At 32.9% G+C, this 26,355-nt stretch overlaps 1 protein-coding gene across 2 annotated transcripts in view; it reads right to left on the bottom strand.

The window, feature by feature from the left end:
• LOC124369991 (transketolase) overlaps positions 1 to 26,355 on the bottom strand; it is a 63,628-nt gene that overhangs the window by 11,118 nt on the left and 26,155 nt on the right. For both annotated transcript variants that reach the window (XM_046828249.1, XM_046828248.1), the window contains exons 2-7: positions 18,544 to 18,689; positions 16,401 to 16,590; positions 11,850 to 12,084; positions 10,380 to 10,523; positions 8,169 to 8,417; positions 6,362 to 6,499 (exon numbers count right to left, since the gene is read on the bottom strand). In XM_046828249.1, coding sequence (XP_046684205.1) covers positions 6,362 to 6,499; positions 8,169 to 8,417; positions 10,380 to 10,523; positions 11,850 to 12,084; positions 16,401 to 16,590; positions 18,544 to 18,689 — 1,102 coding nt within the window. The remainder of the gene's footprint in view (positions 1 to 6,361; positions 6,500 to 8,168; positions 8,418 to 10,379; positions 10,524 to 11,849; positions 12,085 to 16,400; positions 16,591 to 18,543; positions 18,690 to 26,355) is intronic.

The raw sequence follows: 26,355 nt of genomic DNA, 5'->3' as shown, positions 1-26,355 counted from the left end.
CTTTCCATACAAATAAATACAAATACAAATACAAATATTCTTTATTTTCAAATACATTAAGTATTGAAATGGCGTCAAATAAAATCATCACAAACAGTTGTTACCATATTAGCGGTAAGGTTAACCGTCATAATGTGCGTTACATGGGGGCTCGAAAATCCTAATCAAACCATAAAACATGAATATGATTCACCAAAAAAGAATGTTTTTGTGCTGTTTCACAAACCAAGGTTTATGGACCCTACGTTTTTGAGAAAACAACCTTAACAGGACAATTATATCTTGCAATGCTACAGGACTGGTTATTTCCACAACTTACTACTGACTCTGAAAATTTCGTCTATCAGCAAGATGGAGCATCACCACACTGGCACAACAGTGTGCGCAGATTCCTCAATGACAACTTGCCTCGACGTTGGATAGGGCGTACAGGACCGCGAGACCAGGCTTTACACTCCTGGCCTCCTAGGTCCCCTGACTTAACACCTTGTAATTTTTTCCTGTGTGGGGATATGTTAAAGAACGTGTTTACATCCCTCCCTAACTCGTGACATTGATGAACTAACAAAGAGAATATCAGCTGCTGTAGCTTCAGTGACAGAAGACACCTTAAAAAAAAGTTTGGGATGAATTCAGCTATCGGCTAGATGTCGTACGTGCAGCCAAAGGAGGAGACATTAAACATTTATGATGCATTTACGTAAACTTCAGTAATTTAGTACCGGTATGCAATTTGTTGGTGTTAAGCCTTTCTTGCTCATAAATAAGTATATTTAAAATCAGGTAATTCTTTTAGGGACACGCTGTATAATGAATAATTCTGATCTTAGAGAAGTTACAGGCATGAATAAAGAACAGGGAAATTTAAAAAAAATTTTTAAAGCACCAAGTTTGAAAGAAAATGTACTAAACACACAAATCCAATATTAAAAAAATGCATTGAATCAAAAAACTTCAGCAAGATTCACAACATATTATAACAGGACTTCCACGACCAGAGCCTAAAGGTTTTACAATTAAAATCCTTTTTACTCTGTGTATTTATTTAACCACTTAAGAATGCTTGAGTTTTTTATTTAACTGTGCCTCTTGTAATAGAAAGTATTGAGTAATCTGAGTATTTTTAATATTTTGGAAAACTGGTTATCTACTTGTCTTATCTTATTCTGCTAACCCAAATCACAAGAGAAGCATGAGGCTATAGTTTAGTAAACTGCATAGCATACTGCATAATGTAACACTGGTAGTATACTGTTACCATAATCTGTAGTATATGGTAGTAGTGTTTTAAAAAACAAACAATGTGCATATCTGGAAATCTATTGAGACCGGATGTTTGTAAAAGTTTCTAAAAATAATTTATTGAATTACAATTTCCTACTTAAAAAAAAAACTAAACGAATTGAAGGTGTCCACACTGAAGCAAATTAAAATTACACATTTATAAAAAATAACTACGCTTCTGAGATATGAAGAACTCTTTGCACCAAGCCAAATATTGGTTTCAAACAATATCATCGATGTCAGCCAATTTTAGAGCAAATGTCATATATGACACTTCGGTCTCGACTTTCGAAAAGGAATGACATTGGTTAATCATAACCTCACCTGAGGATAGTTGTACTTGTCTAGTCTACTGTTTCATTCATTACTGTTCCATATGAGGTTAACTTTTAAAACTCAATATTGTCCAAAATACACATCAACAGACATGTATAATCTTTATGTATGCATGTAGTTGTGTCTTATGCTAATAGTGACATTTGCAATTACTACTAATTATTATTTAAGAAGGCAACTAGCATCAAAAATAGCCTAGTATAACGTGGTAATTTTATTGCCAAAAAAAGAAACAACAATTTTTTAAATCTGTGAAGTGGTTATTGAACAACAATATTTTTCCAAAAAACTTGTAAATATACAAAGATTAAGAAAGCAATTTAAGAGGGTAACATAACATAATTGCTAACAGCACTTAGAGAGTTAATTAACAGCCACTATTAAAAAATATGGGAAGATACAAGTATGAGAACTAGAAAATATATTATATAGGAATACTGATTGGGGCCCAGTACAAAATGAAAGTGTATATGGTGCCAAACCAGAGGTCAACAAATATGATAGGATGTGAGAGTAAAATAGAAAGTAGTTTGTGCCAAAGTGGTGCAACCAACTCAATAAGACAAAATATATTGAGGGACAATACACAACACAACTTAACCCTTTTAGTGCTAAGGGGTCTGGCGAATTGCCATACCCAAGAGTGCTAAGCATTTTAGTGCATAAATGCAGAGTTTTAGTAAATTCCTTATTATTTCCTTATTTGAGGTCATATCTTGTCCCTTTTTTTTGTATTGAAGATAAATAACCATTAAACAGAAATAAATACAAAAAAGTACATTTGTACATATTTTGGATTGTTATAAAAAAAATTTCTTTATAATGTAAATTTTTTTTTATAATTTTTTTCACTTTGGCATACAATTTTAGTATGTAAACAATTTTATATTATTTTTCTGATGCTACCATCGGAAAGAGCAACTGAAACTAAACAAATTCCATATATTTTATTTTATTTTGTCACAACAAATAAGAAGTGTGGATAAAAAATGTAATATGTTGTCCGCGCCAAATTTTTGCCCTTCATGTTATGTTCGAAACGCTCAAGAGAAATGTAATACACTTACTATTATTAGCATAAATACTTTATTAACTTTAGTATTATTTATAAAAGAAGAAATTCAAGCACAGTTAACACTTTTTTTACCTAAATAATTGTTTTATTCAGTAATAAAACTATAAAAAAGGTGAAGTAACTCATCATAACCTGCAATGTTCTTATTAGACATAGTTTGTAACTAACTTAGTAAAATATAATACACACGGAAAACACAAATGAAAAATGAAGTAATGCAATGATTTGGAATACTAATGAAGTAGTACTTTTAAACATAAACGACGTTAGACGCTGTAGCACTAAAAAAGTTAATGTGGCGTGAGAAGAAACAAGTAATTTTCAGCAGCAGCATCAAAAAGTATTTAACGGGCACAAACAATCATGGTTCAAACAAACATGTGCAGATCAATAACTTAACTTATTAGGTTTTGTTGAGTACAGAGGGAAAAAGCCAGTTTTAACAAAAAGTGCTGGTTTGCATGAAATATTCCATATGTGTTCAATATAATATCCCTGTCTAGAAGAAGTGGAATGACCTACCAACTTGGTAAAGGCAAGTCTGCTCTTTCTACGCTATCAAAACTCACACAATAAATAAGTAATCATTAACACAGTGACAGTGAAATAAATTGGATTTGTTGTGTTTTTACCTGGACCAAAACGAATTCTGCTGCTTGCAAATGTCCAGCTCATTAGTTGACGGAATCAAGTAACTAACACTGCATTGCTTCCAGTTCTTTTTCCATGAATCAGTGGAAATGAGTACAAAGTTTAGTAGAAGTACCATATAAATAGTTTTTAATGTTCATGCGTATCACAATAAGACCATGTGTGAAATGATGAAAATAATAATCATCATAATCAATACTTTTACTGTGATTAATAAAAACAATGATCAATAATAATGCAAAATCTAAACCTAAATTTGAAATGACAACACAATTTAGTAATCAGAATGTTTTTGATAATTCTACATTTTGTACGTATTGCATATTATTGTACATTATTATACATATTGTATATTATTATACATGCAAAATTAATAATATTGGGACTGATCAAAATCCTAAAAAAACTTTTTTTAAAGAGCCCAATCATTAGTAAATTTTCAAGTAAATAGTTTTTATTATATATTTATACGAGGTATGTTTTAAAGTAAGTACCATTTTGAAATAAATACATAACAAGTATATATTTTTCAAAAATAATTTATTCCCTTTATAGACCATACTTTACTCTGCTTCTCTATATCATCATCCCCTTAATATTGAGGCACTTGTCGTATCGTGGGACAAGCTTTTGTATTCCATTCTAAAAGAAAGTTGCTGCCTGATTAGATGACCACTGCATTACAGTCATAGAACAATTTCTGATAATTTAAACTTTCAGACACAATTTCAAAAAGAACACTTCTTGAGACAGCAGGAACCTATTCAGATAAGGACGAAACCGTGAATCGTCTGTTATCTTTCACTTTACAGTTCACTTTTTGAATCAAGTCATCAATAATGACTGAAAGCTCCCACTTCGTTCTCATAGTGAACGTTTATGCAGCCATCTTTAAGGGCCCTGACCCATTTCCACACCATTCCACCACTCATAAGGTTTTAATCATAAACATCACTGATTTAGCGTTGAATGTCAGCTGCTTTGAAGCCTTTAGCACTGGGAAAACGTGTTACAGCACGCATTTCGCAGTAGGTGGAGTTCTACATTTTAAAATCACACAAACGGATGTAGGCTCGATCCATAATGCGTCTGTGGCTTCCAAACAGATATAGCTACCCTGAGTGCAAGCGCTAAATTTAAACCACAGTGCTGTGGCGTGTAAATTAAAAACAGTACTTTCTTTTAAAACATGCTTTACCCATTGACCACTTATCACGGTACCGTCTCGTGACAGACGACGCAGTACCAGAACACCGATCACGAGGTAATACTGTGATGACAACATACGTTATTAAATATTTGTTTAAACATTAGTATGGGTTCAAATAATAAAGTTGATATATTAAAATTAAACTAAAGAACATGTACTATACATATAAATATGTAATAGTTCCATAAATCTATCAGCGTGATCTGCGTTTGGATACCGCATCGGCCGTCACGAGACTTTATCGTAATGATGACATACGTTATTAAATATTTGTTTAAACATTAGTATGGGCTCAAATAATAAAGTTTATGTATTAAAATTAAACTAAAGAACATGTACTATACATATAAATATGTAATAGTTCCATAAATCTATCAGCGTGATCTGCGTTTGGATACCGCATCGGCCGTCACGAGACTTTATCGTAATGATGACATACGTTATTAAATATTTGTTTAAACATTAGTATGGGCTCAAATAATAAAATTTATGTATTAAAATTAAACTAAAGAACTTGTATTTTACACACCCTTTCACTTAATACCAAGGTACAACGCCATGTTGTACCTTGGGATGGTCTGCAAGGGTGTAAATTATAATGTTTTACACCCTTATTAAATAACATATGTTTATTTTTAAAGTGTTAGTAGATTCCTTAAATGATAAGCTTGTAGCTAATATTAATATTACTACTGTAATATTTACCCACTTAAAAATAAAAATGTTTCTTGTCAAACTGTCCCAAGGTACAACAGTCTCCCCTACTATACATATAAATATCCAAAAAAAGTGCTATTAGGATTCTAAAAGAACTAGGACCACTAGACTCGTGTCGAGCAGCCTTCAGGGAGTTGGGAATCTTGACTGTGGTAAACATCTACATCCAAGAAACAATCCTCTTTGCAATAAGAACAGGCCAAGCAAGAGCTGGTGACAACCATCCCTACAGCACCAGAAACAGGAGCAACTTCCTCCTCAATCAGCACCATCTGAGCTTGTTTGAGAAAAAAACCATCGTACAGAGGAGCGCTGTTTTTCAACAACTGCCCGAATCCTTGAGGAAGCTTCCAAAGAAGAACTTCAAATCTTCCTTAAAATGCTGGCTTCTGGAGCGTCCACACTACACCGTACAAGAGTTCACCCAATGGAGAACCACCATCTTGTAATAACAGACACTGAATTGAACACAAATTGTAACACTAACCACAAGTGACCTTTGCTCTGTTCTCTATGAATATGTGCAATAATAATAAAAAAAAAAAAATAAATAAAAAAAAAAAAGTTTTAACCCCAGAAAAAGAATGTGAACCAAGGTATAATACTATAACCTTGTGCTTTTTTCGTGTTTGCTAGGAATTGTGTAAGAACACAAATATCGCATTTTACAAAAATCGACGTAAAACTTGAAAAAAAATTAAGATAAATTAATGGAATAAAACTTTCCACTTAAAGAATTAAATTTCCTATAAAAATACACCAAACATCATAGATTATAACTGTGTTTTGTACTAAAAATAATTTCTTGCTTTCAAAATTTACAAAAAAAAATAATATAATTTTTTTTTAATTATTCTCGAAATTTAAAAAATCTTACATACTTTAGTGCTTATAAATTACAGTATATTATAGCATGTGTCATTAGCGAAGAAACAACGGCTCAGTTAACCAAATAGCAATAAAAGTGAATGTTTTGTGAGAGTTTTACTAAACACTTGTATTTTTTGTATTTTTAATTAGATTTATACAAAAAGGTTGGGCGGAAGAATATTGAGTGGCTAATGGATTAATAGTGTAAAGAGACCAACCTGATCAAAAGCTCGAGTGAAGAATGTAGCGAAAGTGGAGGCAAACGCAATGGTTCGATCCCTGCAAGCAGCTCCTATTGCCACTCCCACCAGGTTCTGTTCAGCGATGTAGCACTCGATGTATCTGTCTGCACTCACCTGGCATTAAAAACTCATTCAGTACAAGATCTAAACATGTTTCTGTTAAAATTATTTTCAACTTTTACACAAAACACTCAAATCAAATCAAATCAAATAAATTTATTTTCAAAAACAAATTTCCAACACTTGTACATGTTAATGCATGAAAATTGACAGCACACAGAACAAAGTCTGTGCGTGCTGTCCAGTTCAAATCTAGAATGTACAAAGTATTAATAATAAAATAATAAATGCTATATGTTAATGAAAAATAAATAAATAAAAACAGAAATGAACTAAAGGAAACTTTAAAATAAAAAATAAAAACTTGACAGTCTATACATAATTTAAAGTATAACATTTAATCAAAATCACACAAAAACTTCTAGAATATGCTGTCTTAGCACGCATTTAAATAAAACACGGTAAAAACAAATGAAGATGGACAAACAAAAAATACATTATCTCAGAGACGATGACGCACGGATGACAGTAATGAGTGGAAGTTAATGACTGTATCGGTAAAGTTAGTAATTACTCCAAGGGTCTATTTCTGAACTGTAATTTCCTGGATCCATAAGTACCATAACACCCCTCTGCACTTGTAAGGGGTGATATCATTAAGTGTGGCCTTTAATGATATTTTGCTCATCTCAAATGAAATCTCAGGTAGTTGTCTCAGCTCGGGTTCAAATTCTACACTAAGCGATTGCATAATCATGTACGTCACTTTGACTCGCATTTAAATGACAGAATTTGACCTTCAACTCCTTAAATGGCTTAGATTTTAATGCAATTCTCAAACACTTACAATGTTACTAAAATTAAGCTTAAAACTCTTTTTGATTGGTTATTTATTATTATCTCATAAACATACCAAGTAGTATGTAAATTAAGTTGCAGACATCTTTACATAACTAATACATAATTTCATTTGCAATAGAAAAATACAATTCATCTCAAGTAGGTCTCTAATATCAACCGAATACAAATTAGTTGCCATATTTTGATGTTTGGCTCCACCAGATGCACTAGTATTTCGGTAAATTGATAGGATACACTGTAGCAGCTACTGTGACACTGACATTCGGATAAAAAAATAATTCTAAACAATATTTGCTATGGTATATGCTGCAAATAGTGACATTTTCATTTAGTTTCTTATTTTCACGAGAGATTGCACCACATTCTAGCCACGCTTGGATAAGGATTGAATTTTAGAACTCTGCAATACAGTGGGCCAAACGTGATGGCCTAACAAAGAAAACAGCAAGAGCCAAAACAGAGCTGAGGGGCAAGACATGGTCCTAACTCTCCAAGCTGACACAGAGACAGCAACAGCTATCCATAAGGACCCTATGAGCTGGGACGACATCACATACTACCTGATATTATGTTTTAATAATCAAGAAATACTTTGCATATAATTTGAAATTTAAGTTTGTTTTGTATTTTATCCTTAAAAACAAAATTTCCATTTGGAAGGAAATGAATATCTTGTTACCCAACTGGTGGTGGAAACAACAACACAAAGTCTCTGGTTCCCCTAATGCTGACTTTAAGTAGCAATGTATTTGTAATTATATGTTATAAAATACAACAAAATATTATTAATACTAATAAGGAGACGCTGTGGCTACATCGTCTACCGGAGATCAAAGATGATTGGTAGATATTTTGCTGTTACCTCTTTGATCTTGCAAGAGAAGGTCGAGTTCTTAGTGTCACCATCGAGAGCAATGACTCGGGGGTTGTTCTCTGCTATCTTGATCAGGGCAGTACCGTAAGCCAACCTTGTGGCGATGGAATCTCCGAGCTTATAGTTGGGCGGGGACGACAGCCGAACGTTGGTAATGTCAATCTTCGGAGCATCATCGATCACTTCCTGGGGGCCGAGTGAAATCTTCCCTTTGTTCTTCACCATTGACTCCAAATGCTGCAAACAATCAGGTAAATATAATATTACAATCTTTAAATCTGGTTCCTTACTAACTGTCAAACTTGGATTAAAGTTATCAGCTTGACACTTTAAGTATTGCACATAACTCCCTTAATCACATTCTGCACTTTCAAAATTGTAATCGTAACTACCTAATATCGCTTCAAACCAGAGTCAGTGCTTCTGTCTAACTTTCACGATCCCTAGTTTTATGCTTAACTTGTTGCAAAGCTGGTATAAGTAATCTCCAGTCATTATGCAGTTTCGAAATGATTCTTTCGAAAAAAGAATCACTTCCACTCGTGTTTAGGCTCAAAATAACCCCACTTGTGACAGTTTAGAACAACTATTTACAAAGCGCCTACAAGAGAAGTGGTGGGGAAGAGCATATTGACAGATGGTTAAGAATTCTGGGAGGGTCTGAATGTCACTAACTTAATGGCCTGGAACCTATTGTTGATCACTTAGTGTTATAATGGTGTATGTGACACAGTGAAGGAGGATTTATCGAACATTGGACAGATTGAGACACAAGAGTAGTTGTTCAAACACTCAAGAGGGAACAATAGGGTCTGCAAAGGTATGACAGTGTATGTGACACAGTGGAGGAGGATTTATCCGACATTAGACCGATTTTGACACAAGAGTAGTTGTTCAAACACTCAAGAAGGATCAATATGGTCTGCAAAGGTATGATGGTGAATGTGACACAGTGGAGGAGGATTTATCCGACATTAGACCGATTTTGACACAAGAGTAGTTGTTCGAACACTCAAGAGGGACCAATATGGTCTGAACAGTTATGATGGTGTATGTGACACAGTGTAGGAGGATTTATCCGACATTAGACCGATTTTGACACAAGAGTAGTTGTTCGAACACTCAAGAAGGACCAATATGGTCTGCAAAGGTATGATGGTGTATGTGACACAGTGGAGAAGGATTATCTGACACTGAACAGATGCCTTGACCTACCTTTACATGAGGAAATCTTTAAAACATGACACATACCTTAATACCATTTAAAGTGCAGTTTTGGGGTATTTTTGTGTGGGTGCTAAAAATTATTTTTCCGAATTCTTTGGGGTCGAAATATGAGGGTTTTCGTTAAAAAAAAGAAGGTAGGTTTCACGGTTCAGCCGCTATACACTGCGAGCGGATGGTCTGCCTGAACTTTGATTTGATTAAAATTATATATATTTTCAGCAAAACCATTATTAAAACATGCCAAAATTGTTTTTGGCCTCAAAAACTAAGGTAGTTGTTTTAATAGAACTTTTTTACATACTTATAAATACTTCTTTTACTTTGCTAAAAAATTGTGTAGGTATTATAGGAAATATTGAATGAATATTAATTTGTAGACAATTTAATTGTGAAGAAGTAGATAACTACAGTTATTTCAATAGAATGCTATAATTTTGTCAATTTTAATTGATAGTCCTATTGATTAAACCGTAAGATATTAGTAAATATATTTGGATTGATGCAGATCAACAAAATCAAACTTGATTCTTGTTATTTCTGCTTCTCAAGATCGAGCATACCGTACATCCATGACACGTACAGGTACTATATACTAAGTTTCAAGTCTTCATGGTATTTCTTTACGCAGTTACTTGCAACTTTACTGTCCTTGGATCCCAAAATCCATGTTCTTCCTGGGACTAAGAGGAACCAATGAGAAAGTTTAAAATCTCTACAACCTTTCTATTAAGAGTTAACACACAGACACGTACCATTTTAAGAAGGACATGTCCTTAACATGATGTCCTCCAAAGCTGCAGGATCTGGTGTCCACACATTCCACGTGTGAGAATCAAATGAATTACATTGTGAACAAGCATTATTATCCTTCTCTCATTTGATTATACCTTCTCATCTTTGTCTCTCTTAAGTTGCTTGCAACTTAGAACATAATTAAAAGAGTATAAACAAACTATTAAGTATAATTATTACCTTTATGACATCAGTAGCCTTGTCACCCAGCGCCTGTCCGTGCCAGTTGGCCATATCTTCGATTCCTGGAAAGTATTTGCCCTTCAAGGTCTTGGCCAGTATGGCAGTAGGTCTTGTCTTCACTGTTGATGCTTCATGGAATGCCTGTAATCAATATAAATTCGTTAAAAGTTACGAAACACAGCATAAAAAGGGTATCTCGGTTTTACAAATCTATTCCAAAATAAAAAATATAAAGAGAAATCAGTGAAGTAAATCTAAACAATATATAGGTACAAAAATAGTTACAATTTGGATTATGTATTCACTACGTGCTTCAAAACAATAATTTCTTCATTAGCCCAATTAAAATAAAGTCTTTACCCTTCGCACGCCAAGGGTAAAAAATTGTTGTTTCTTTAAGTTTAAAGCTTTCACTATAAAACAAGATAAATATTTCAAACTAATCACAACACTACCACACGATGAAGAATAATAACGAGATACATAGTAGACACACGCGCTTGTGACAACTGAGAAAGTAATAATACACGCCACGGATATGTTTGGTTATGGCTCTATAGGAGACACAGAACTGACGAGCAGGTGATTGGAGTTAGACAAAGGGTGCTCCCCTCCCCCTGCCGCAGAGTGAAGATCATTTATAAATACCTTCTTTGTAACTGCGCTAAACACGGAGTGTGCACCGGACATTTCGATGACCTTTGTGCACTAAAAAGCTCTCCAAGAGACATAATCTATAATATCGGATAACACTGTATTTGGCGTTTTGGTCAAGTCTACCATTCTAATACATCCGTCTACGGCATGGTAAGGGTTAAAGTTATCCCTTGAGGAAAAGAAGAAGAACTGCTTGTTGGGAGAGATTTAAAGAAGACCAATCCCTGCGTTCTCTGGCCAGTGTTCCACTGACAACAAATTTCAGCTATTATGACATACAACATTAATCTTAAATTTATTAGTGCTGTTTGATAAACAGATTTAAATTATGTTTACTTCTCAATAAAGTTGTGAAAAAGCAACTAATTGATAAAACTAATTCCAGTTTTAAAGTGACATAAAAATTGCACTCAAGAGAAAAGAAATACATCTCTATCAAAATGACAAAACATTGAATGATATATATTCTTTGTGGTACAGAATGAAATCGATTTTTTACCAACAAAGCGTTTTAAGATATATGCTGTGTACCTTTTCATAAACTATTGGAAATAAAAGAAATCCAGATCTTTGAAAGAAAATAGTTATTTACTGACTGTGACTTCAATATCATCCTTTTGGAGTAACTGGTATAACTTCTAATCAGATCTGGGAATAGAGGATTCTGAACAGTTCTGGGCTGAAGAAGGCAGAGATATGATCAGACAATGGCCATGTTTTGGACAGTGCAACAATGTTCAAGTTAACATCACCAAAAATCAAAAAGATTGCAAAACGACAAAGAGTGTAATATCTCATTTCAGTACATGCCTTGGCAAGCTCCTCAACATCATGGCCATCTATGACGATGGGGTTGAACCCGAAAGCGTCCAGCCGCTTGCGGTACGTGTCCATGTCATGTTGGAGCGAGGTGGCTTCTGACTGGCCGAGCCTGTTGATGTCGAAGATCACACACAAGTTGGTCAGTTGGTAGTGGCTGGCGAAGTGAAGTGCCTCCCACACTGAACCTTCTGCACTCTCTCCATCACCCACCAACACATACACTCTGGAACATCACCGGACAATAGTAGGGTTAACCGTGTAACTCTGTACCTACCGTGTTCTCAGTCTTTGCACAAGTTGGTAAATGAGTTTAGCTCCAGTTCACCCTCTACTTAGTGCAGCGTCTGGAATCTGACGCCGTCACAGACTTGATTCCTGGAATCTGGAGTCATGTTTGTCTGAAGAGGTCCAAAAAAAGTCATTAAACTTTTGTAGTGTAGTTGTTTCTGATGTCGTAACCATATAGAGTTCATTTTGAGCTTCGTCACTGTCTTTTTTTGTCGCTAAGAGGAAGGTGAACTGGAGCTAAACTCAACATTCACATTGAATCAATCTTTTCCACCACCATACCTACGTTATGTGAAGTTGGTTGGGTTGTACGGACTGGCGAAGTGAAGCATGTTTTCAGTTTTAACAGAAGTCACATAAAAATGTTATTTAATATCCAGTAATTATTATCTTAACAGTGTTTGATTTTTATAAGCGCAATAAAAACAAGTGCATTTTCTAAGCAATTTCCATTTGCAATCTTTCCAATTGCAAACTAAATTGTATGTAAATAATAAAGCAATCTATTTTTGGCACTGAAATTAAACTGATGATTCATATATTTCATCGGTTTTCGTCCCAATGCAGCTCGGAGCTGCTAACGTTGTTGCTCGCGATTCAGCTGACCATTCAGTTAAATTGTGCCAGTTGTCTTTACATCGTCTTTCTATTATTTCAGTTTGCTTTGAACAACACCTAGTCATTACAATAGTAATTAAAATTGTTACATTGTTATCAAACTTTAATAACTATGTGGTGATTAGTTTTAAATTAGTATCGAATGAGTATAATTAAACATGTCTATAATCAGTGTTTAATCTACACAGGCATTTGTGTTATTTGTTTATTTATTGTTTATATTGATTAGACTAAACATAATTATTTTATGTTGCTCTACAGTTATGCCTGGAAAAAATAATATAAGCAGCAGTAAAATTTACAATAGACTATAATAATTCAGAAAATACAAACAATGAATTTAAAACAATTTTCTTCCAAAAATGGTTCCAAAATCTAGGCCTAGGACTATGTGAGAATGTTGATGAAATAGAAGTTGCTGTTCCTGAATTAGAGGTGGGTATGCAATGAATATAGGCCTGAATCATGATACTATTCTTAGGAATTGAAACAGAAACACAAAATATTTTTCCAACCACAATTTAATTATGTCTGCCACACGTGCGTATTCCCAGAAAATACCACAGTCAACCAATGTGAATACATAATTTTCATTCCAAAGAGCAGTTTTAATAAATGACAGCCAAAAGCTTTCAAATTAACTATTTAAACTCATCCATCTATACTTTTCCTGTCACCAATGTGCATGGAACTTTAATACTGAGCCAAGTATAACTGAACTTAAAAAATAAAAAAATAACAATTTGACAAGACGTTTATGTAGTGTATTGCAGACTAACGTTTTTATTCTATCACGTTCTTGGCAGTTGATACAGTGGAATAGTTAACAGAAAGTTGGAATCAAAACTAAATGCAAATCACTAAAGATATGAAATACCACTTTACCAATTATTGGCACTGAAAACTCAGGTGCCAGTTTTCATAACATATAACGATGGCTAGTATCCAAATGCATATTATCCTTTCAAATCCTGTTTTCTTATAGGAAACAGGCATGAATAAATAACAGTACATTGAAAAATTATTTTTGTATTTTCAAAAAATAAATAATCCATATTCAACTAAAAACAAAGAATGTGCATCATATTTGTAGTTTTTATTGCCACCATGACAGCCATGGCCTTGCAACACATTTTCAATAGCTGCCTGGTAATGCTGTAAACTGATGAAACTAGAGACCCTGGATGTGTTTTGCTTTAACTAAAAGAATTCAGGCTGGATTAATTGTGACAGAAAGTGATCCATATAAACCAAAATTTGGATGAACTGAAAATACAGTAAAATCACAATAGGTTACAAATAATATAAGAAGTTTATTTGTTACAAATATAACAGTGAAAGAGAACCAATACATTATTCCGTTTAGCAGACATTAAATACAGAGAAAACTAATTTTGTTTGATGTTTTTTAAGGAACTCAGGTTTCATAGTATACTGCTTCCTGACTCATTTTCACTAAAAGAGTATCGGTTTGTCGCTCAAAATAAACCACCAGCCATTCTAGCTCCAACATAGCATCAGTCCACCAAAATGAAGAGCATCAATGTCCTCTGTTACCTTTGAAGAACAACTTGACTATCACAAACATATGTGTCTGAAGAGATCCAAAAAGAGTCGGTGATGAAGAAACTCAAAATGAACTCTTTGCGTTGTTCACCCATAACTTCAACGTCAGTTAGCTACTGCTATTGTTGGTCTGAAGCTCTGAAGCTAATTACTTTTTTTAAATTTAAAAGCCTCAACCTCTTCTAGGTCTAGAACTTTATTGTTATTATATTGTATACATTATTCTTAAAGCCAAACAAACATTAAAAGAAAAACAAATTATGCCAGAAATTCAACAAAAATTGTTTATTTTTCAACAGCTACCTACGCTATGTAATAACAGTCTGGATAACCCGGAGATCTGGATAAACGAGTTCTGGATAAATGAGGTTGTACTGTAGTACTGTTTAATGGCTACTACAACCTAATAGCTAAATATGAACTATTGCCAAATCATATGCTGAGTGTTCATTTTGCACAGTCAACACACAAAGTTATGCAATGTGTTCAAGTTTCTATTTTGATATTTAACCTTTCGAGTTTTGGTTGGTGTGGCGGGACTAGTAAAAGTGATGAGGGAGACAAATAATTATGTTTGGATTTATCCAGTTCTGACGTAGGTTTGAACAACAGCATGACAACTCTGACGAATTATTTTGAAACTCGTAACAATGAATGTGAAACCAATTTATGACTATCTCGTAACATTAAATTCTCTGAGACATACACAGAGTGTTCAGAAAAGGGGGTCACAAACTTCTGTAGCTGGGTAATGCTCATGATTTAAAAATAAAGTCCTACAAAACATAGGTCGAGAAATATTTTGACCTGTATATCATGCGCTCCTGTTAAATTTAATTTTGTCAATTGTAAGAAGTTACTATTAAACATGTTATTAATAACTTTATGTTTTTTACAGAGTAGATACACAGACTGAAAACCAACCCACAAGGATTCAACCCACTGGTTCAACAAACTGTGTTCAAAAGTTCCAGCACAGCTCAATACAGTACATTTTTAATGATTTCACCTATAAAAGTGGAAAATCAAAATAGGACATCAGATAACTTTTTGTACCATCACCATTCTCACTCTTCCCTGTGTCTGTCTATAATGAGTCGATGGAAAAATCTAAAAAAAACTGTTTGAAGCATCCATGAAGTACGGTATAGTGGTGTAAAAAATATATTGGTTGACCCATAAAAAAGATTATAACCACTGAAACTTTTTTCAGCATTAAATATTTAATATATTATATAATCTTATCCAGGAAACATGTTTTCAAATTCTATTTAGGAAACAATGAGCATCAAAAAATGGTGTTTTACAAATAAAAAGGATATAACGGTGGTGCTGGATCAATTATAATGTTGTCCTTTAAAACTTAACTTTTTAATCTCCGAAGAAAATCAATTTATACAAAAAACGTGAATAACAATTTGTAGAGGGTAAGTAACATCACTCGTTAAACATAATTTAACCATTTTGTTTATCATTAACTCATTACTTGATAAACCTGAAGCATACAATCACATCACTTACTTATTATGTAATATTAAAAAATGTGTAAAACGCTACTATTTTTTCCAGAGTTAACATGTGTTTTGATCACTGTACTCATCTCATTATGACCTTTAAAATGGGGTACAAATTTATGTACACATCCATTTAAAATTTTCTACTAATTTCCTATGTGTCATCCCCCAGAACAGGACAAGGGCACAAAAATGTTCGTTTCTATAAGTGCAGAGTTTTACTCTTACAATCAAAGAAGTAACAAATTTAGCTCATCCTCAAACGTTTCTAATACTCTGTATGCAAGGCTATTGTAACTGTTAGTGAACAAAATGTACTCAAACTATAATAGGGAGTAATTTTCTTAAAAACATACAGAAATCTAAATAAAATAAAATCTAACATATTTCTGCATTTAAATTTTCTAATCACATCTGTCACTGAAAACAACTATTAGATGTGTAACAACATGTACAAAACAATATTGACCAATATCACTGTTATTAGAGTTAAAGAAAAACCCAAAAAGAATGAGGAGTGATGTTGACAATGTTGTTGTTGGTGTATACTGACCTATAGGAAGCCTTGTCGAAGTATTTGCCAACATACGCCATCCCGGCAGCAACCGACACACCTTGACCCAGCGAACCGGTGCCGACATCAACGAAGTTCAGCCTCGGAGTGGGGTGGCCCTCTAGATCACTGTCGATCTTGCGCAGGTTCTGAAGGTTGCTGACCGGGAATAAACCCGCCTCGGCCCATGCTGGAAACAGACACATGATCACTAAAAGACTCTGATGGTCACTTCGTAGACGTTAACACAACATTTGATTGAAGTATCATTAAACAGGAACGCTGAAATGTATTGGAGCAGTGAAATAACTTATCAATGGCCAAAATTATTAAAATTCAACTGAGTAGATCAATTGTAGGCCTTAAACCCACATTTTTTACAAATTGACGATTCACAACCTCTTAAAGGAACTTAAACATCTTAAATAAACGGATGGCTTAAATATATGCACAAATGGATACAAGAACAAAGTAATGCAAAAATTGAAATTTAGAAAACTCTGTCATTAAAAGTAAACATAGTTTTTAATGGAGGATATTACAAAGGCTGCAAAAGGTCTGACTGTAGAAAAGTGAGACCTAGAAAATAATGTGACATGAGTAGGGGTTTCCTTCAAATTCAATTTTCTATGTGCTTAGTTCCTAAAAAATTACTGTTGAAATGCTTTTTAAGACACCCTCACTTGTAATAATTAACACACTCCTTAATGGTGAATTAATTTTTGTGTTTTTGGTCATTTTCCTGTGTTAAATGTACTGTAATACAAAAAGTAAAACTACATTTTGATAACTAAATAACTGAGGAAATCTACATTGGTCGTGGAGTGTGTCAGGGTTGATCTTTGCTGTTTAAAACATGTAGTGAACAAATTTGTCGGAATCGCTTCGGGAAATATAAAAGGATATTTTGTATGAAGATAAAATAATTAATAACATAAGAGTTTGCAGTTGTAACGCTTGCAAGCTACAAGATTCTTACCCTACAGGAGTGACTACAATTCTAAATGACATACGTAATAACAAATATGGACTCAAAATAAATCTAAAAAATCACGGTTGTGATAAAATCTAAATGAGAAACAGTACTTAACAATAAACAACATACAAATAGAAAGAGTTTCTTATTAGAAATATCTTGGAACATGGATTACACAGACATGTAATCAATCAAAATAAATAAGAAGTCATATTAAAATGGTCAGATTTCATTTAAATGACAATTGTTTTCATGCATTCAAGATATAAATATGCAACTTAAACCCTAAATATTGCACTGTTAGGTCTTTTCCATTCTTTCATGTGGTGCTAAGGGCCCAACTCTTAAGCAAGTAATAATGATGAAATTGGACTAATAGATTGTAACAATTTCAAATAGCAAAGAAATATACACCTATTCAGTATAGAACAATGTTATTACTAGAAAAACAGTTCTACTGAAATTCAATTCAATGTGCATGACTAAGTTTTCGTTGTTTGAAATGAATCCATTAGTTGTGGACATTAAAATCAATTCATCACAGTATGTATTGCCTTGTTTAAATTCGTAATTTTTTTATATGTTGAGGTAACAATTCTCGTGTTTTCATGAAACAAAGCTCAAATGAATTGTCGAATCGTTTGAAATTAAAAATTCTTTATTTATACAGGCAAAGTTAGGGCCGCATGGCCCTTTCTTACACTTAACCTGCGACAACGTAAAATTAAAAACATTAATTAAGTATTACCTGAAGAATAAAAAAATTGAAGAAATAATTACATTTAAATAATGTGGTGAAATTAATATAATATTTTAACATGATAAAATTAAAATTTAACAAATTAATAAGTTACATAACTACATACAGTAATTCTTAAAAACATAAAATAAAATAATACTTTTAATACAAAAATAAAACTAAAGTTATTATTGGTAATGAGTCCTAATTTTTATTACACACAATCTCACATTTACCCCTTTGTTACGAATGTGTCACAAAGCATCTCAGACTTGACCTGCCTCGGCTAACCGTATCTTTCAGTTAAGTTTGAGGTGAATCCAAACTTTGGATGAGTGAGTTATGGATTTACTTCTTTCCCCTGTGATCGTAACTCACTTATACCTTGCAAACTTATTCGCTGGAATGTAACTGATTATATGACTTACCAGCGTAGAGGATGGGTGCGGCGTGACCTTTGGAGAGAATGAATCGGTCGCTGGAAGGGTCCCTGGGAGCCGATAGCTTGTACCTCATTGTGTGGAAAAAGAGAACAGCCATGATCTCTGCCATGGACGAACATGATGTTGGGTGTCTGAAAAATAACAGAACGTCTTATCTACATTGATCAGTCCTGTATATGAATTACAATATTATATTAAAATGTTATACGATTTTGCATTTAAATCATACATCTTTAAAACTCCAACTTTTTCACCATTTTAAGACACTGAACAACTGCCATTGAAATATTTGAAGATTAAATGGTAACTCCACTGCATACTTAACTCTCCTTAAATGAGTCGAAGGATTTGGATAAAAAAAGTAAAAATTAATTCTAATAAAACTGTACTCGATTTCTGATTACTCTGTAAATGTTCCCCTGCCCACAAGTCAAATATTTCCTTATCAAGATTATCTCACTGTCTAGACTTTGTACTCTACAAATTAAAAACTCTTGCAGTATGAAAAGTATTATACAAGTAAGTTGGTACAAGCAAACTTTAATAAATATGTACATGATCATTCACATTTCCCAACTGCTATTTTAGTTATACCTACCAGACTTATTCACTGAAATATAACTTTAATATAATGGATTCTTTATATAACGAAATATTTAGATTTATTTTAATTCAACGGATGCCAAATTTTGTGTGTTTCATTTCTGTCATTTCTTGACAAATTATTTTCAGATACAAGCATCTTAGAACAAATGGATACATGTTTAAAACAGTCCCAATACTTTATCATCCAAAATTAACTCACAAGTGAAAAGTTCAAGTAGGCCTTAGTATTTTTCTGTATGTCTGAAAAAACTCTAAGCAAATTCATATTAAATCTTGAAATTCCAAATGATTTTATGCCAATTGGTAGTAATTTCCCATAAAGTATTATTAAAAGAGAAGTAAATTAGACAATGTAACAATCTTCCCAGTGGTTTGAATTCAAAGTACTCATGTTTCAAGTTTTTGACTCTTTAACATTATGTTTGGAACTTGGCAATCTGTGCAAGTCATCTGGGGCATGAATTTAACAATTTAAAGTTATTAAACTGTATGAAGTTGGAATGTAAATGGCAAATAACGAGTTCTGTGTGGAATGAAATATTTATGATGGATTTGTTCTGTGACTAGAAAATCAATATTAATGAATAAGAAATAGCACAATTATTACAGATTTTTAACGTCCAGTGGAAGTTCTTAATACATATTTAAAATTTTAATAAGGAAAATTAGTTACCAGAAAAACTAACTTTCAACTCGTAATTGATGTAAGTATTTTCATTACACGATATTTTGCTGAGCAAACAATTAATTCAGAGTTCATGAACTCAAAAACACATAACAGCGCCATCAGATACACATTAATCTAAATTTAAACAGATGTCAATCTCAGAGACTGATAACAGAGGTCAGATTGTGACCTGGCTGCTTCTGAGGTGTCATACTTGAGAGCTATTTATTTTTATCTTTAACTTCATCTGTTTCTCATATACGTATGTGAAATGGATTCTAACTTAAAGTCACAGTTCGGTTATTTTAAATGCTTTGTGATGATTCCTATAGTAATAATTTAACAAAGAATCAACTTAATCTGTCAGAAACAGCTTAAATGGCATTTGCTAACAAAATGTCCACTTGTTCAATATTAATGTACGCAATAAAAGGAAGAGTTTTTTGTACAACAAGGATTGAAAACAAGTTGGTTTTCAAATGCTAAATAAAAATGACAGGCCTATTCTTTGTCGATGTAAATTCTTTAAAGATAATGTTTAAAAGTATAAATATTAATTTAGAGGTATGAAAACAAATGTTTCTGAAACAAAATAAGTAGTACTTTGACTTTCTAATAGACATCCTAGAACTATGTAACTTTGGTGCAAAAACGTACTCAACCGACTATTTATCTTAGATAATTATATTGAATTTTATTTTTCATCAAGAAAAATACTTTCCGTCTAGAGTGCAAACACCAGATGTGATATTCTAGGTAAGGGAGCACCTTGGTCAGATGATGGTAATGGGCACCTAATTTTGTTGATTATTTTCCGACTTGAATTAATACGTTAGCAGGATTTTTCCGGACATTTACCATCGTTCACATGTGTTACTGATTTTTTTTTATCACAGGACGATGGCAAATGTTCGGAAAAATCCTGTTTCCTTCACGATCCTTCCAACGTCAAAAACATACTTCAAACAAAGAATTGGATACGTTAGTTAACCTTACATTACTTTTCTTCTGCGTCTAATTCAACTGCATCTACAGTCCAGTTATTTAATCCAAAAATGATTCAGTCGTTTATAACCCAAAAATGATTCAGTCGTTATTAAAATGGCTCCTCAATGTGCTCCAAGAACTACATTACATTGAGAGTCATTCAATAACTTCAGTGTTAGATCGCAACCGATGATAAACATTAGAATTGTAAAAGGTCAGCTTAGAAATGCAAAATTATTGACCTCCATTTTTTATAGTTTCAGTTAGAAACTACTTTGTAAACTATCACTCAAAGACATGATGAATAAAATCGTAAGACCCTAAAAATGCCATTAGTTTGTGATGTTGTATTGATGTTTTATTCTGACACCTAACTTTCAACAGGATAGTAACCGAACTTTAAGGATTTTTTATCAATTTTTAACATCAAAACAAGAATCCGTATTACTTTTTAAATAGAAGGAAACATGAATAGATTATTAAATTCATTGTGTCATATAATGAAACATTTTAACAGCCATTAAGTGTTCATAATACATTTATTAAATGTTGTGGTAATTTGAAATTAATAATTTAAAACCTATACTCACCAGTTTATAGCAATGAAGGTTTCCTTCAAACTATCACAAATATTTACACTAACAACATGCTTTGCTGCAGAGACGTGTTGTCAATATAAATATCTGAACTGTCAGAAAGAAATATCTCTACTGTCAGAAAGTAAGAACCATTTGCACAATTTACTTGTTATACCCAACTATCTGTGACAAAAAATGCATTTTTATAACCAGAGTCAATGATTTGTATTTATTGGGAGCATCCTGTATACCTTTATTTATTCATCGTAAAAACATTGAAAACATCATTAAGTGCCACTTATGGAATCATAATTTGCTTACAATTGATAAGAAAATCTTTTTTCAGACATTCCTATTACCTCCTCATTCTTTCCATGATAGTAAAATCTTATTAACCCGTATAGTGCCGCTGTAAGAGGGAGTGCATGTATTAAGATTGTCCAGACTAAGAGTGTGTGTACACTCAGGGATGAATCCAATAAAAAGAGTGTGAGTAGGTGAAAAGGCTCTTGAACACAACTTTGCTCAGTTTACTTAAGAGCCAGTCGTACTAGTGGCCAGTTTGTTTTTGTTCCCATGAGAATAGTACTAAACCATAAACCACTTTAATCCCTTACTTGGGACCCTGCAGTTTTAAAGGAATAGCTTAGGTTCCTAAAACCCAAATGCCCTTTTGTTTTCAAATGTTATTTCTAGTTATTAAACACACCTAAATTTCTTTTATGAAAACTCTATTATTAAACAAATATAGAAGCTTGACAAAAACTCATGACATTTTCATGTGTATTTAACCCATATTTTTCAAATGGCCATTTTACAAAACTGTAGTCAAAGATAAGGCAGAAAATATCATAAAAAGTTAACTTTAACTTTGGGCTAAAATTCAAGGTTGTTTCATTAAAGCCAGCTGTCATTCTGGTGCCGTTTTCTGGTTTATGACATAATTCCATTATTAAAGCTATTTATTACATAAAGTTTGAGGTAGTTAGTTGCATTATTCCAAAAATATTATTTCATTTCTTGGAAAAAAAATATTCATTTAGTTTAGTTGAAGTCGTATCAAGCGGAAATACTCCAGATAGTAAAAAATGTTAAATGGGTTGACTACTCCAGACTGTAAAAATGCTAAATGGGTTGACTACTCCTGAATTTACAAAATGTATAATGGCTTGACTTCTCCGGATTGTACAAAATGCTAAATGTGTTGACTACTCCTGATTGTACAAAATACTAAATGGGTTGACTTCTCCTGATTGTACAAAATGCTAAATGTGTTGACTACTCCTGATTGTACAAAATACTAAATGGGTTGACTACTCCTGATTGTACAAAATGCTAAATGTGTTGACTACTCCTGATTGTACAAAATGCTAAATGGGTTGACTTCTCCTGATTGTACAAAATGCTAAATGTGTTGGCTACTCCTGAATTTACAAAATGTATAATGGTTGACTTTTTTGGATTATACAAAATGCTAAATGTGTTGACTACTCCTGATTGTACAAAATACTAAATGGGTTGACTTCTCCTGATTGTACAAAATGCTAAATGTGTTGACTACTCCAGATTGTACAAAATGCTAAATGTGTTGACTACTCCTGATTGTATGAAATGTTAAGTGGGTTGACTACTCCTGATTGTATGAAATGTTAAGTGGGTTGACTACTCCTGTTTGTACAAAATACTGAATAGGATGGCACTAACTAACTACTCCTATTCTACTCTACTACCACCTACCAAGCTTACTACTCTTGGCTCCTTGTGTGACATTTTCTTTTATCACCTGTTTTATCCTCTTTGTCTGTCAGTCTTGATGAGTAAGGAACTACATAGAATATGTGTTAAACTAATTGTTATTAATATTTTAGTTTGGCCAATTTTATTTTTCATGCCTGAAGACAGAAAACTAACATCCTGCTCTTCAGTATAGATACTTAGTCTATACTGGAGAAAATTCAGTTTACTTTCACCAGTTAAAAAAAAAACACAATCATAACATTTTCTAAATGTTTTGGACATCCTAGCTTTTTAAGATTGTATGTAACTCACCCCCCTCCCAAAAAGTAACCTTTCATGAGTAATAATGATATCTTCTGACAACTGTTGACTTAAAAGTGTCTTCTTCAATTGAGCTCCAAAAATTTATGAAGTTCTTAAGCGTGTTAGAAAGTTTATCATACTTATTTATTTATTTCATGATGTGCAAAAAGATAAAGACTTTGTATCTTTGGAAACCTGCAATGTCCTTTATTACATTACAAGGTGTATGAGTACGCCACACCATGCATTGTAACAGGCTTCGCTGAGGTTCCATGCAAAATTTCAAATTTATAGCTCATTTCACTCTCAAGATGTCTTGCGGACAGATATCCAGAGAGACAACCATAAAAATAAGAAACAGACACAAAAAGATAATCCTAGAACTCATTCTTGTAGAAATTACGTTTCATGCAATATTTAAGTCTACATATGAAACGTTTCTTGACATATCTTGCCACATGATACATTCTGATTTTTGTTCATTAAATTGGGTTTCATATCAATATTAAAGTAATAAAAGCTTACACACCAAGTCACTATAAAATGATATTATATGTATTGGTACAGTTGGGCGTCATGTGTTAATATGCCACATTATGCGTCTCTTATGTGTGTATTGAGTTTGTTTACAAATTTATTTATTCTTCTATTGCCTCATTGCCATCATAAGACCAATGTAAAAATATTCGCTAATGCTCAGCCAAATCTCATGGAGTGACATGCACCATCATCGAACTCAGTGTTCCTCACATATAGATGAGCTTCATGCAAAATTCCAAGTCTATAGGTCAGTTCGATTTTGGGATATGCGGTCTGACAGACAGACAGCGATAAAATTGTTCTAGCCCCACGAGTGACAGGCTTCACTAAAGCTCAGCCAACTAGTGAGTAGGCATACAATACAACAATCAATTTAAAAGCTTATTTTTTTTTGTTCCTTTTTACAAAGAACCATGAACATCAAAATGTAATGTATAACATTTTATTATAAGTGAGGTCAGTATTAAGTTGTCCTGTAACTTTGGCACAAACTGCACACATCAATGCAACTATTTGCAACTTTGACTATTTCAATCATGTGAAACCTAGAATTCTTTATGAGCGTAAACTTGGATGACATTTGAATTTCAAACTATTAAACCTAAATATTTAAGCTTTGACACCACAATACTACAGTAAAATCTTTGTCTATACAGTATATAAAAACTTAATATCTATATATGAATCCAAGTAAATCCACAATGAAATTTTGCAATTATTACTTTTAAAAGGTTTTAACAACAAAATAATTGGAACAGTCCTGAAAATCAATTTCATGACCTGTTCCAATAGGATAAATTGACAAAGCCTGAAATAATTAGCCGTGGAACAAATGCGAGTCCGATTGACCATATCAAATGAACGTTACTATGTTAAATTCAAGGGTATCTCGGGTCGTACCACCTAGGTCAAGGACTTTTATCTACAGCTGGTTGTGAAAATTCATCAAGTAATTCACTGCACCAGATAAAAAACTGTCATGACCTTGGCATTCTGGTACAATTATCAACACTCACTTTATAAGATGGTGCGATAAATGTCTCTCATCCAAATCCCACGTGCATTCGGGCTATTAATAAAGTTTTTGTATCAAGTTCACAAATTTTAAATAATTATATCTTAATTTAATGGGAAAATTTTCTGATTTAAAAAGCTCTCTACAGTTAAATATATTTATTGTCCGATGAACTGGGGTAAAATATCAAAGAGACCTAAGGGTTAAAATATGAGTACAGTTTGCTAAGAAAGCTGTTATACAAGAACTTACCATTTGTATGAAGTTTTGTGAGATAAAACCAGAATATTTTCTATTTTCTAAATATTGATATGGGCTGGGTAAATAGCCAGTGGGAAGGTAAATATAAATTGGGTACTTATCCAATGGTCATTTAAATACCCAAAACGGGGGTAATTTAATCTTTCCGCTTTATACAACACTTGTTGTTTTGATGAAGTGTTAGGCAAACAAGGATTGAAACACTTTCAATTTGATGCCTCAAATTGAAATTAGCAACAATATTTATCCTTCAAAATCTAAAAAAGTAGGTCCTAATACCTTTTGGTATTTATAACCTTTTGCACTGCTATTATCTTTTTTAGTTCTTTATATGCTTTTTTCTTCTTAAACTACGATCAAATGTTAGAGAAAACCTTTTTATTGCCTTAATATAAAACCAATGTAAAAATGTTCGAATTATACTCAGTCAAATCTTTTGGAGTACTTGCACCATGATTGAACCTGATGTTACTTATAGAGAAATAAAGCTTCATTCAAAATTTCAAGACCAAAATCAAGATATCATGTGGACAGACAGACAGACAGAAATGAAATTTTCAGCCCCTCAAGTGGTAGGCTTTGGTAACGCTCAACTTGGTTAGTTGACTTTTATTTATACAGTACAAAAGCTTAACTTTAATTATTGGAAAATAGTAAATAACATACGTGAGAAGAGGGTGTTTGCTACTTGCATAGTAAGAATAGATTTAATAAAAATAATAACTGAAATACATGTGGAAGATTTTTTAGTTTTTTTTTAATTACACAGTAAATTACATTTTTTAATCTTCCTCTAAATAATCAAAATGCATTGTGCACTTCTAAAGCATTTTTCTGAACTTTTTCATTTACTCGGGTTAGACCTATTTATTTAATTCTACTTCCTAACTTGTAACCTAAGTTTTAAGCCCTAAGTATAATTTCAATTAATATTTATAAGTGTTATAACAGCTCTGAAAAATTAGTTTCCATACTCTTTCCAGTGCCTAACTTACCTCGAGATGGAATTTTAGTTAAAACTGAAAATACTCGTGTATTTATGAACATTGGGCGTGTACTCTGAGTAACTTATTCATAAATACCTTAGTATTTTACATCCATAT

This window comes from Homalodisca vitripennis, chromosome X (genome assembly GCF_021130785.1).
Source record: "Homalodisca vitripennis isolate AUS2020 chromosome X, UT_GWSS_2.1, whole genome shotgun sequence".
Classification (NCBI taxonomy): domain Eukaryota; kingdom Metazoa; phylum Arthropoda; class Insecta; order Hemiptera; family Cicadellidae; genus Homalodisca; species Homalodisca vitripennis.
This window is presented reverse-complemented; position numbering and strand designations above follow the sequence as displayed.